A 12,413-nucleotide genomic window follows, 5' to 3' on the forward strand; every position below is an offset into this window, starting at 1 on the left:
TGATTTAGAAGGAAAAGCTAGTGCTGCTCGTGGGCTGGTTTGCTGGAAAAAGAATAAGGTACAAATACATGTTTTTCCTTCCCTTTTCAAGGCTTCAGATGCATCTTCTTTTATGCATCTCCTTTTCTAAGTCACCTCTTGTGTGTCACTTAGTGTCATCTGGGCCTTTAATCTGTCTGGAATGAAAAATGACAAAACCAAAGAGACCAAGAAGCTGTTATAAAAGTGGAAAAAAGTAGGAGCAAAACCACGGCAACCGAAGTTTTACCGATGAGTGTTTCTTACCTCTTCCTTGCCTTAAAATTTTTGTAGGCTGATGTCTGACAGTAATAGTTGGTTGAATGGGTATTTTTTTTTTCTGACATTTTTAGACCAAATTGCCTTCTTCCTTTAAGCATGCTGGAGTGAAAACCTGCAGGTTTCATCTTGAGGTCTTAAAAAGAAACTCAAAATGCCAAGTACAGGGCACAGTTTTGCTGCTGGTATGAAATGTACTGAAATATGTGTGGGAAAGATTTTATTTATTGTTTTTATGAGCCCTTCTTTGAAAGTTATGTGAGGTACTGATACCACTTAGTATTTCAGATTTTGTTTGGGAGTTTTTCATTTTGTTTTCAGTTGTTTTTCCCCAGGTGGCACTGACAATTTGATCTCACCTTCTTCTGACGTTTCTGTGCTTGGTAGGCAAGTGTTTTGCCATCCTCTATGTAGGGAACTGCTGATGTACAGGGAGGCTGCAGCACTTGGTAGCATTAGGGGAAAAAGCCCATCCTAGCACCCCGCGTTCCCCATTCACCTCTTATATTGTGGTGATATTCCAGAACACAGCACACCTCGGGGGATATTAAAGCTGGTGTTAGCAGCCTGAAGCAGTTGGGCTTATAACCCAGGCTTTCAAACATTGGTTATGAACCTGGAACTTTCTAGATTGCGTGTTTTCGCTTCTGGTTTTTGCATTCAGAATGCTGGTTCCGAGTTCTTGCTGCCTTGAAAGCATGAAAAAGAAATGGCTTTAGAGAAAGGCTTGGCCATTCAAAGCAAACGCTTCTTTACAGACAGAAAAACAAGAAAACATATGCAGATGAGCCCTAAATGTGTCTGTTCTTGCTTCCTTCCGTGTTCCTGCCCCCTTTCAAAATCCTAATAATTTTGGATCCTGACTCGTGATTTTGAAATGTCTCTTTGATCCATTGCTCTTGTATTCTATGTAACATGGCCAGGGTCGTCCCTACTGCCAGCGAAACTATTGATTAGGCTGGTGCAATTGCTTTTTGAAAGGCACATTGAGCCCAGTAAAGGATTTTTGTTGAAAGTGAAGTTTTGGATGATGTTCAGTGCCTCTCCTGGAAGGCTGCCCACTCACACAGTCCAAACTACCTGTGATATCCCAGCCAAGCCACCTGTCTGGTAGTAGTGAGGGTAAAGACAACAAAGTCATCCTTTCTTTTAATAAAATTATGCTTCTGTGTATATGATAAAACTAGTCACTTGCTGTGATAACTGGCTTCTTTCAACAAGAAAACATGAAAACATCCCAGCCCTCTGGATTATCTGTTATCCAGCAAAAGAGCCTGATGAGCAAGCGTATCAGCTCTTATTAATCTTTCCGTAAAATTAAAGAAATTATGGAGCTTAAGGCAGTGACTAATGAATCAATTTTAATTTATGGGCTCAAATAAAATCCTCATTAAGCCTGACAAACTATAGCCTCAGGTAAACACAAAGCATTTCCACTGCAGAGCTAAATGTGTTCTGTGCTGTATGTTGTGGCTTCTGCCAGAAGAGCAGTGGGGTCAGAGGTCCCGTGTCACATCGGAGGAGGCAGCATCTTAGAGAAAGTAAATGTAGTGGTCTAGCCCTTAGGAGATCTCTTTCTGGCATGCAAAAGGATAAAAAATCAAAGACTAATTATATTTATATTTATTTCTGTCTCCTGTTTGTTAAAAAAAAAAAAAAAAAAAGTGAAGGAATTTTCTCCATGGGATTGCTGTTTCCTGAATCCCCCAAATACTTGAAAGTTGTACACAGAAGTGCTTGTATTTGCTGCATCCCTCAAATACTTGAAACTTGTACACAGAAGTGCTTGTACCATGACAACAGAAGCAAATGTGGGTGTTCACACACACACACACAAATCAATCACCCATAACTGTGAGCCATATGTGCTGCAGGGTTGGTATCTTTCAGGGCCCAGCCTGGGTGTGCTTTTCACCTGAAAGACAAGTGCTGCAATAGGAATGGTTGCTGCATGTAGGGGAACAGTAAGACCTTCACTGAGAATAATGTTTGCTTTCAGAAGAAAACATACCACCTCAGAAAATGCATCCATTCTGGGCAGAATGATTGAAGAAAACTTAGCCATTTACAGATAATACAAGCGTATTGGCTATGTATGAAAAAATACTATTTTCATAGAATCACAGAATATCCCAAGTTGGAAGGGACCCACAAGGACAATCAAGTCCAACCCCTGGCACCACTCAGGTCTACCCCAAAATTCAGAGCTATGACTAAGAGCACAGTCCCAACGCTCCTTAAGCTCCCACAGGCTCGGTGCCGTGACTGCGTCCCTGGGGAGCCTGTTGCAGTGCGCGACAGCCCTCTCAGTGAAGAACCTCTTCCTGCTGTCCAGCCCGACCCTCCCCTGTCACAGCCTGACCCCATGCCCTCGGGTCCTGTCACTGGATAGCACTACAGAGAACAGATCGGCGCCTGCCCCTCCACTGCCCCTCGTGAGGAAGCTGTAGGCCGCCATGAGGCCTCCCCTCAGCCTCCTCTTTCCAGGCTGAGCAGGCCCAGTGCCCTCAGCCGCTCCTCCTACGTCTTCCCCTCTAGGCCCTTTGACATCTTCGTAGCCCTCATGGTCAGCTTGCTGGCAACCACAGCCCCCAGACTCCTCTCTGCGGGGCTGCTCTCCAGCATCTCGTCACCCAGTCTGTACATGTAGCCAGGGTTGCCCTGTCCCACGTGCAGGACCCGGCACTTGCTCTTGTTAAACTCCATGCAGTTGGTGATCGCCCAGCTCTCCAATCTGTCCAGATCTCTCTGCAGAGATTTCTAGACAGCGTATTTGGTGAATAGTTCTTTTTCCTCTCAATGTTACTGTTTCCAGTCTTTGCTTTGCATTAAACAACATTATTCAAGATGATTATTTTTGTGGAAACATTTTATAAATATTTTGTAAAATCTATTTATTGTGCCTGCCGTAAAATATACAGTGATTATTTTTGCCACAAATGTTGTTGCTTTAGCTTTTACATTTCATTTAGTTGTGACATTGATATTTAAGGCTAATTTCAAGAACTAGAGGGCCACACACCCATATTCGTTATTTATAAATCTTCCTCTCAACTTGTTCTGAAAAAAATAGCTCCTGGTGCTGTAAGAACTGCTTGGAGGGGAAGGGGCTTTGCCACTGTTCATCTCCCCTTTTGGGGAAAAAAAAAAAAAAAAAAGAAAAAAAGCCTCTTTATTATGTGTACAGGCAAAGCATTATCTTATGGGTATGAATTAGCTGGAATTTAGACAGCATGCAAGAAAATGGCTGCCTAAAGAGCGGTGATAAGCTGATGGGGACGTGTGTCAGTGTTTGCCATCAGCCTTTGTGTGCTCTCTTGGGGAGCTTCCCGAGCTGATGCTGAAGTCCCAGTTTCTGCATCTTCACCCCTGCTGGTGCTGTGCCAGAAGATGTGCCAGACCTGTCCTTCTGCCCAGGCTGTTTTCTGACTCTCTTCTTTTGCTTTTCAGATGCAGTAATCGGACCCAATGTGCAGTTGTGGCTGGCCCTGATGTGTTTCCAGACCCTTGCCCTGGGACATATAAATACCTAGAAGTTCAGTACGAATGTGTCCCTTACAGTATGTATCTTGATATATTTGCATTTGTTTCTTTAATGGAGAACTGATTTATTGTGGAGATTGGGCCAGCCTTGAGCTTGTCTCTTCTTGCCTGAGGACAAATAAACACTCAATGACAAACTATGTGCATCATATGAGACTGAGGTGATAAGATATGAAAAATTGTCCTCTGTGCAAGGTTTGTGCTTAGGTTAAAAATATCCTAATAGTACCCCATGTTTGCCTTGTTATGCAGTGTTACAGTTATGTGTCACCTTTTTGGAAAACATTTGTAAAGCTCCATTAGTGAATGCGTATACATAGTGAATGCATATACCGTAGGAATAAAACATTATTGCTAGCTTATAGCTTCTCTTTCCAGAACTTTATGCTTGTCATTGAATAGCAGTGCACTTCCTTTTAGTGTCCTTTTAATTGGTGACATTTGATAAGTGCCTTAAATACAGTATTGTAACAGCAAGGAGATAGAAAGCTTATGTTTTGGGAAGCGTGATGTTTGATGGTAGAAACTACTAATTTGTAAGCTTCAAAAATTATGAAGGCAAATTGCATACTTGCCATTTAGCCTGAATTTTTGAGGGCGGAAAGACAGTCATCTGGGATTACAGCAAGACGGGCTGAATGGGAAATGTCAGAGTTGCAAAAAGTTAAGTGTACCTCAGAATTTGCTTTCCGTGGAAAGCAAATCTGTTAGATGCACTTATGGTCATACTGTCAGAAATGGCATACCTCAAAAAGAAGTAAGACCGGTAATACCAGGAGTGTACTTTTTTATTAGCAGTTGTAAAGAGCTGAGCAGTGAATAACAGCGCTATTTCTAGGTTTTCTGTTTGCAAAGGCCAAAACCCAAAGCTCATAGTATACCTCTCAAAATAAGAAGACAGGCTCAGGAGCGGGTGCTTTTAGGCCACAGAATTTTGTTGAGAGAGTATCAGGAGACTTCAGTGTGCCGAAACTTAAGATTCAGCTGGAGGACTAAGAGCATCGTTGTTGCAAACAGGCACTGCACCATTGCCTCAAGCACGGGCTGCAGGAGGGCAGACATGGCTGAGAGAAGCCAGGCAGGCTGTCCGGAGGGGAAGCGATAACCTCGCAGTTCCTCGTGTGGTAGGTGACCGCCTGCCTGCCGCTGTGACATGGAAAGGTTGCAAGGGGTTTCGTTTGTTGTGAGGCAGTTGGAAACCTCAAAGTGAGGCCTGCAGCTGAGACCTCGTCTCTGAGCAGAAGGATCTCTCTTCACTGAGGGACTCTGTGTGTCTCTGCCTTCGGGCGAAGGGGGGGGGGTGCTCAGCGGGTCTGTATTTGATTTTTCTACACAAAAATGTGCAGCTTCTAAATACGGTGATGGAATATTTTTTATGGGGTGAGCTATTAAACCCATGGGAAGCGTGACATTAAGGGCTTAAGGTCTGCCCTAGCAAATGACTGGTTTGAAGGTATTCCACTCTAAATGAGGTCTTTCATTGTACAAACAACGCTGTGCGTAGGGAGGGTGAGGGGGGATAGGTTTCTACTTATCATAGCAGGTTGTATTTCCTTATGATTTGTGATTTGCATGAGGTATGCTGTTCCCTCCTGAGACTGGGCTGGTAAAGCAATAGTCATTACCCAGTACCCCTCTGTAGCCTTTGTTGTATATAAAACAAAGAGGAATAGTGGTGCCTTGTGAGAAAGGTAATATGCGAATATTATGCCCCGAGGTGTTAATCGGCCTTATGTACAAGATTTAAAATAACTCTTGTGAGAGGTTGCTCAGTACCAAATGTACAGTAGGGACTGAATGTGTTTTAATGACCTGAATGATGTGAGGAAAACAACAACAACAGCAAGCTGTGCTACCTTTGCAATTAAGTTAGTGACTTTGGTGGCTGTTTGCTCTGTTTGCTTATGAATCAAATATGCTGCCTATGTGGGTAGACTTATGGGAGGAAGCGGGGGACAAGCATATTGTACATAGGATGCCTTCTCCCAGGTTTATTGTTCTGCGTCCTTTCATTGACTGAAATTTTGGGTCAAATCCTCACAAGTGTAGAACCATGGAAGTTGGCTCACAAGCCTGCATTCATGGAAACCGTGCACTCTTATCTGCTGCTGTGAAGTGTGAAACCTAAGGCCTTCTCATACCTCAGTCTCTCCCTGGCTTCGTTACTGCCTTTTACTTCTTCTCTCTGAAAATGGCTGGCGTGACTTAGCAGATGTTCCTCACGTGGGCCACAGGAGCACCCCGTGGCTAGTGCCACAAGCAAAAACCATACAAGCAACGGGGAACGGGGTGAGCTCAGGAAAACGAGGTCAGCAAGGGTGTATCTGGACAAAAGCTACTCCTGGTGGATAAAATCTGTTTCCCCCTCGGTGACGCCTCAGCCATTTGCCATGGTTCAGCTGGTCCTGCACAGAAGCACCGTCTCCCACTGGGTTCTTGTCACCAAGCCCAGGTGCTTCAGCCCAATTTGGGTTGCTGCCCAAGTCCTTTCATATCCATTTCTCTTGGCACTGCTACCTGACCCCAGCTACAGTTCTGGATGCTTGGCTGCAGGAGGGGAGCAGGCTGTATGGTCTCTTCAGGGCTGCTAGGGCGATGCCAGGGAAATCCTTCCTCAGCCACTGGCATTTGCTCCGCAGCTCCGTGCACCAAGCCCTTGGTGCACAGCAGCATCTACCAGATGGCCATCTCCTGAAGAAACACAGCAGTTGCGTAACAAAGGAATTAATATTTCAGCAGGCACGTATATTTGTGTGCAATTCCAGCTCGCTTTGTCAGGTCGGATGGTTTGCTCCCTAAGGTTTCGAGTGGTTGCTTGTGGACTTTGAGGTAGGGTTTAGCCAAGCGCTGGCTTGGTGGCGGAGGGGAGCTCGTGTGGGTCTCAGCAGAGCAGCGTTTAGGAGTCGTCTTTAACAGATGTTAGGACTGACCTTGGACACTTACACTCAATAAAGGGCTAGTGTATACACTCCCTCAGAGGAAAATTACGGAACTTAAAACTCTCAGTTGGGTTGCCCGCTTCTCTTGTGATTTTTTTTATTTTATTTTAATTTCATTTTTCACTCTTCCAATAACGTGGAACATTTTCGAGAAGAAAATATCCCCCTTTCCTCTCAGGAGGGGAAAACCTCCTCTCCTAACTTCAGTAGCTCATATATTTTAAAACACCCTTTGTATTACCCTCCCTGTAGCACTCCTGTGTGCTTGCTAGGGTTACCCCTGACAAGGAGCATTTCATGAGGCTGCAGTTACTCTCAGCGTGGGGAAAACAGATGACTATAGAGCTAGTCCTATCCTCTCCTCATTTTCCTGACCCTGCAGTAAGTTTATGCGATGGCAGATGCTATGTACATAAATGGGGAGTCATTACAAGAAACCGTGTGTGTTGTTTTTGTGCTGTGTTTGTTTTTTTTTTTTTTTTTTCTCTCTGATAATAACAATCAGGTGAAAAGCAGCAGGTGATTGCAGTAAGTAAAAAGATGACCTAATTTGATAGGCTTCACTGGCATCAGTTACCATATTTTTCTGATCTCAGAAACAGTCACCAAATTAATTTTGTCTTAAACCAGACCTTGGTGGATGCTGTTTTTTTATCCTCTGATGTCTCTTTGAAATACCTCTCCTTTTCTTCTGAAATACTGTTGTTTTTTGTTGTTGTTGTTGTTGTTTTGTTGGTTTTTTTTTTAATCCGTGTTTCTTACAGCTGAATTTTATTTTAATGGTTATGGACCAAGAGAGCTTTTCCGTGGTTTTCTATTAAATATGTGCTATTGTAGACCTGCAGCTTGCCATTGTTGTGGAGACGTGGCACACTGCAGAGATATGTCTGAGACTGCATTTTAAGCTACATTTTGCTGTGTGTATGTATGAGAAACCCCGTGTTGCAAGGATCCCTGTGATCCCGTATTCTATTGTTATTTCTTAGCACATCCGTCTCCCCTTCTTTCTTTTCTGGGCAGTGCTAAACGGGTAATGGAAACAGCCGTGTTGGAAGTGGTTTTGCGAAGCTGGATGTAACACTCTGACAGTGGATACCACAGAAACACTTCCAGCATGTGTCTGTTTATGGCGCTTTTATTCTCCTGTTCTCATAGTGACAGTCTGTCTAGGAGTATAATTTTCCTTATTTCATCTTTGTAATGTGCTGAGGAACTTCCCGTGTTACTTGTGAGCCAGTGCAGAAAGCAGATGAGCAGTTTATCCACTGCCATCCATATACGAGACTGGTGACAAGCAAGAGTCTCCAGTCTCACAGGACTAATGGTGGTAAGAGAGCTGCTGAGCTACTTGTCATCGTAAGCATCATAATATATCAATCAAAATATACATTTTCAATTTATAATCTGACAAATCCAAACCAGTGTACTGGTTTTGCCTATGCACATATAGCCTGTGCACAAATACACCCAGTTTTTCCTGAGCTCTGAAGTCCCCTAGGTTCTAGGTTTTGAAGTTAACAAAAAAAAAAAAATAATCTTGTGTGCTGTTGTCCTTCAAAACACAGCTGTTTTATTAAAGAATGTGAAAACCTGCAGGAGACTTAGAAATACTGAGGTACAGAGCAGGGCAAAGTGGAAAAAAAAAAGGGTGGGAGCTCCACAGGCCCAAGCGTGTTGCTGCATTGATGGAAAGGACTGCAGGAGCAGGAGGGAATGAGATTCACGCCCTGGGCATGGCAGCACCTCACCTATCATATCACACTGTGATAACTTGCAGCTCGTCCGGGCGACAAGTCTACTACCAGGTTTTAATATCGGAAAGATCTATTCCAAGGACTATTTCCTGCAAGGGAAAAATGTGACTTCTGAGGCAGGATGAATTGTCCTCCCTTTCCATTCCTCTAGGTAATAAATGTTAGAGAGGGATCAAATACCTTTGGTGCGTACAGACATTTTCCTAGTCTTTTAATGCTAATAAAGGGAAGGAAAACAATGGTGGAGCAGCGTTCATCTTTTCTTAAGACTTTTTGTTGTTATTATTATTTTTAAACATGGAAACTGAAATCACATTTCCCAGTTGCGATATTGATAGGAGGAAAGGTCATTTCTTTGCTAGAAATATTCCTTTTATTGCTGACAGAAGAGCAGATAGGCTCACATATCAATAAAAGTGAGGGATGGTAAGTGTGATGTGGGAACAGAATTCAATAAAGTTTTATTGTATCACAAGTGGACTGAAGTGCATTTAAAAACATTAAATGAAGGCTCACAATATCTGCTCCGCTGGACCTTAGGGCCAGTGAATAGACAGATAATTGAATAATGACATTTTTAAGAGAATACAAGCACTAGAACGCAAACTGATATTTTCATCGCTCCGAGATTGCTGGTGGAAAGGGAAAGAAGGGGGAGCAAATTACAATCAGAAAACAATTTAATGAGACCACTTTTTTTTCCAAGAACATGGTTCTTAATTATTTCTGAAGTGCTGTAAGACTCTTATGAGGCCTCCACATTTTCCCTTTGTGCGTTTTCTTGACGCCTTCCCTATTGCTTGAGAAGCAGCGTGTGCCCACCGAGAGCAATGCCATATTTTGGTAAACAAATGAGCTTGTGGCTTCTCCAGTTTCTTTTGCTCTATTTTTTTTTCCCTTTTTCTTCCCAAGAGAACTTTCCCCCAGAGAAAACAGAGAAAATGCCAAGGGATTAAACAAGGCTATTGACACTTTGGTCAGTAAAGAGTGAATTCCCCTCTAAAGCCAGGCATCCTTTGTTTTAGTTAAATAAATGATTTGTGCGCGTGGGCTGGGAACAATAATAATAATAAAAAAATAACTAAGTACCCATTATGATTATTTCTGAGCAAAGACTCTTTACTTTGTATCCTGCTGACAAATTGCCTTTCTTCCAAGGCATACAATTTCACGGGCACTGCGGCCAAAAACCCTCTTTTGTATGCACTGAAATTCTCAGTTTAGCTTGTCGGTCCTTTGTCCAAGGAGGCAGAAACAAAGGACCTGTTACTTCCCCTATCAGTCTTCTTTCACTATTCACTGGTGGGGAGAGTGCACATAGACAATAGCTGCCTGGAAAGCACCCTTAATTAAAATAACTCGATATTGCGGGGCTTCGCGAACCTGAAGCCTCTTAGCCTGGAGGCTGAGCTATCTGCGAAATTTGTGAGCTATCTATCTGTGAAATAGGTGAATGCGAGGTTTTCAGGAATGGGAGGAAAACTACATGCTGACAGCTGGGGGAAATAAATGTGTTTGAAAATTTGAGAGTAGCCTGAGATGAAAAAAAAGATATTTTTTTTTTGTGAGAAATGGTGAAGTCAATGAGATGTACGACAACGTGCTTCATTTTTAAATATGAGTTGAATTTGAGTAAAATTAAAGAACAAGGTGATTTAAAGTGTTTATGTCTGTAATGCATACTTGTTTAAAGGCCTGCTGTCAGCAGAGTACTGTGGATTTTCTCCTGAGAAGTTGGACAAATGTTAGCCAATTCTGTATCACGAAGGCCACCATGACCAGCTCTATCCATAATTTCCAGCATGTTCCTGTGAAAAGCCAGCTCCTGCTTACTCTGTCATCTCTGTCCTTTCCTCTAGACTGTGGGACACTTCTTCCCCAACTTGTGCCATCATGGTGTTTCTGTGAAAAGTCATCTTTTTTCTCTTTTATTTTTCTTGAGTGTTTGGCAGGTCAGCCCCTGAACTGGCTCACCACCCAGGCTTAGTGTATTGAAATGCCTCCACTACCTGATGTGTTGGTCTTTACAGCACACGCTGCTTCTGAAAATCCTATCTGCATGCCCGACAGGGTGTGTTCCCTGGTGTCTTTGAATTGTGCACACGTATTTATTGGAAAAGACATCATAATGTTTCTGCTGAGCTGAACTGGATTAGATCTGAAATGCGTCAGGGGAAGAAGGTTGGACAAGGTTACAGCTTGGGCATCCACGAGCTTGTCAGCTATCGAGGGTATTTTATTCCACATTTGCTGTGAAAGTTAGTAAGGACAAAGTCTGATGGACATGTATTAATATTGGTTAGAAAAATGGCTTTGTAGCTTAGCAGATTTTTATGGAAGAGTTGCCGCAGTAAGTACCCGTTTAGTCGTGAATATTTGAGAGTCACTTCTCTGACCATCCTGTTTTCAAACTGCACTCCTAAGTAATAATGGAAGCAAAGTAAGCCTTAAAATGAAGTCTGACAATTGAGCCAGACACCTACAAGCTTCATAGTTGTTGAAGGTCTCACGCTCAAGCAGAGTGAAGACCAAAATATTACAGGAGATAGCAGGGGAGAGTTTAATTTGACCACAAGGAGGACGTACACCCCTCCACATTCTTCTTTGTCAGCCCTATTGTAAGACTTGCATTACTTCCAGATTTTTGTGTTTCAGTCCAAAGAAAAATACTCTTTTTGCAACATTACAAAATGGCTTTTTTAACTGAAGGCTGAAGTGACCAGTTACATGATGAACTATGAGAGCAGCAGCCAGGAGCATGATCTGCCGACAGGTGTCTGAATGGCACAACGTGTTGGGCTACATGTGGCACAAATTTAACACCCACAGCCCAAACACAAAGACTTAAAGCAAGAAAAACGACTTTAGGTTTGCTTACTTTTTTTTTTTTTGAGGGAAATTCAGAACTTCTTTTTCAAGTTCTTTGGAAAATCCTGAGGATCTTTTAGGAAACATTGAATATGTGAGAGAAACAGCAGCAGTGGTGCAATTCTTTTCCTGGTGACAGATATAATTAAGAAGAAATTATTTTTTTTCCTTTCCAATTAATCCGTAAGTAGGTGCAAAGTGAAATGGAGACCAGTGACAAGTTTGCAAGAGTAAAACTCACAAACATATTGAGGGGAATGTCAGGGAGCATGCTAAGCATGACAGTAGCTTAATGTTCATTACAGTTTTTAGCAAATACACTTGTGAGAAGGTTTCTTTCTTTCTTTGGATAATCTGAAAAGGTTCCCGTGGTAGAGGAACAGATAGTACATTCATATCTGCATCCCCACCATCATCTCCTGCTCACAAATTTTGCATTGCAGAGCCCTAGACTTCAAATAAGTCAAAGATTTTACCATAGATATGCTGGGTGTTTCTCGTGTTGGATGTTCTCCTTGATGTCGACCTCTGTCAGTTCTCCTTCAGGCCTCCATGACTGGTTTCTGTTATGGAAGCTGAAGATGGAAAACTGTGATGAAAAGTGAGATTTATCTCATTTTATGAAGATTATGAATCTAAGGGAGTAACTTAATTACTAGCGTGACTTCAGAGCACTGTTATTCCTCCTCAGTCTTGTCCCACTTCTGGTGAGAAAGTGTACACCATTGCTCTGGGTTTAGCCACTTCCACTAAAATTGGCTTAATTTTTTTTAAATCTGTTGTCTGAATGTCTTTGCATCTGAATCAAAAAGTCTTTAAAGGCACTGGGAAGCTTTCTTTCAGTATCAGCAAAGTTTGTGCCAGGTTTCTAGCAACCCAAGGCTTTCTGAAGGTGTTCATCTTTTTCAAGAAATCCATCTTTGTCGCACCCATTTCCAGCACAGTGAGTAATTGATAGTATCTCAGCTAATAATGGAAATTGTAACCATGCTGGGCAGAAAGAATAATGAAA

General features: G+C 42.5%; 1 protein-coding gene across 17 annotated transcripts in view; it reads left to right on the top strand.

Moving 5' to 3' along the window:
• The window catches only part of ADGRL3 (adhesion G protein-coupled receptor L3), a gene marked incomplete at both ends in the record, with an annotated part of 315,376 nt that overhangs the window by 107,774 nt on the left and 195,189 nt on the right, over positions 1-12,413 (top strand). For all 17 annotated transcript variants that reach the window (XM_084285913.1, XM_084285908.1, XM_084285910.1 and 14 more), the window contains one exon: positions 3,748-3,857. In XM_084285913.1, coding sequence (XP_084142039.1) covers positions 3,748-3,857 — 110 coding nt within the window. The remainder of the gene's footprint in view (positions 1-3,747; positions 3,858-12,413) is intronic.

Source organism: Netta rufina (assembly GCF_964035555.1).
Source record: "Netta rufina genome assembly, chromosome: 4".
NCBI classification, from domain to species: domain Eukaryota; kingdom Metazoa; phylum Chordata; class Aves; order Anseriformes; family Anatidae; genus Netta; species Netta rufina.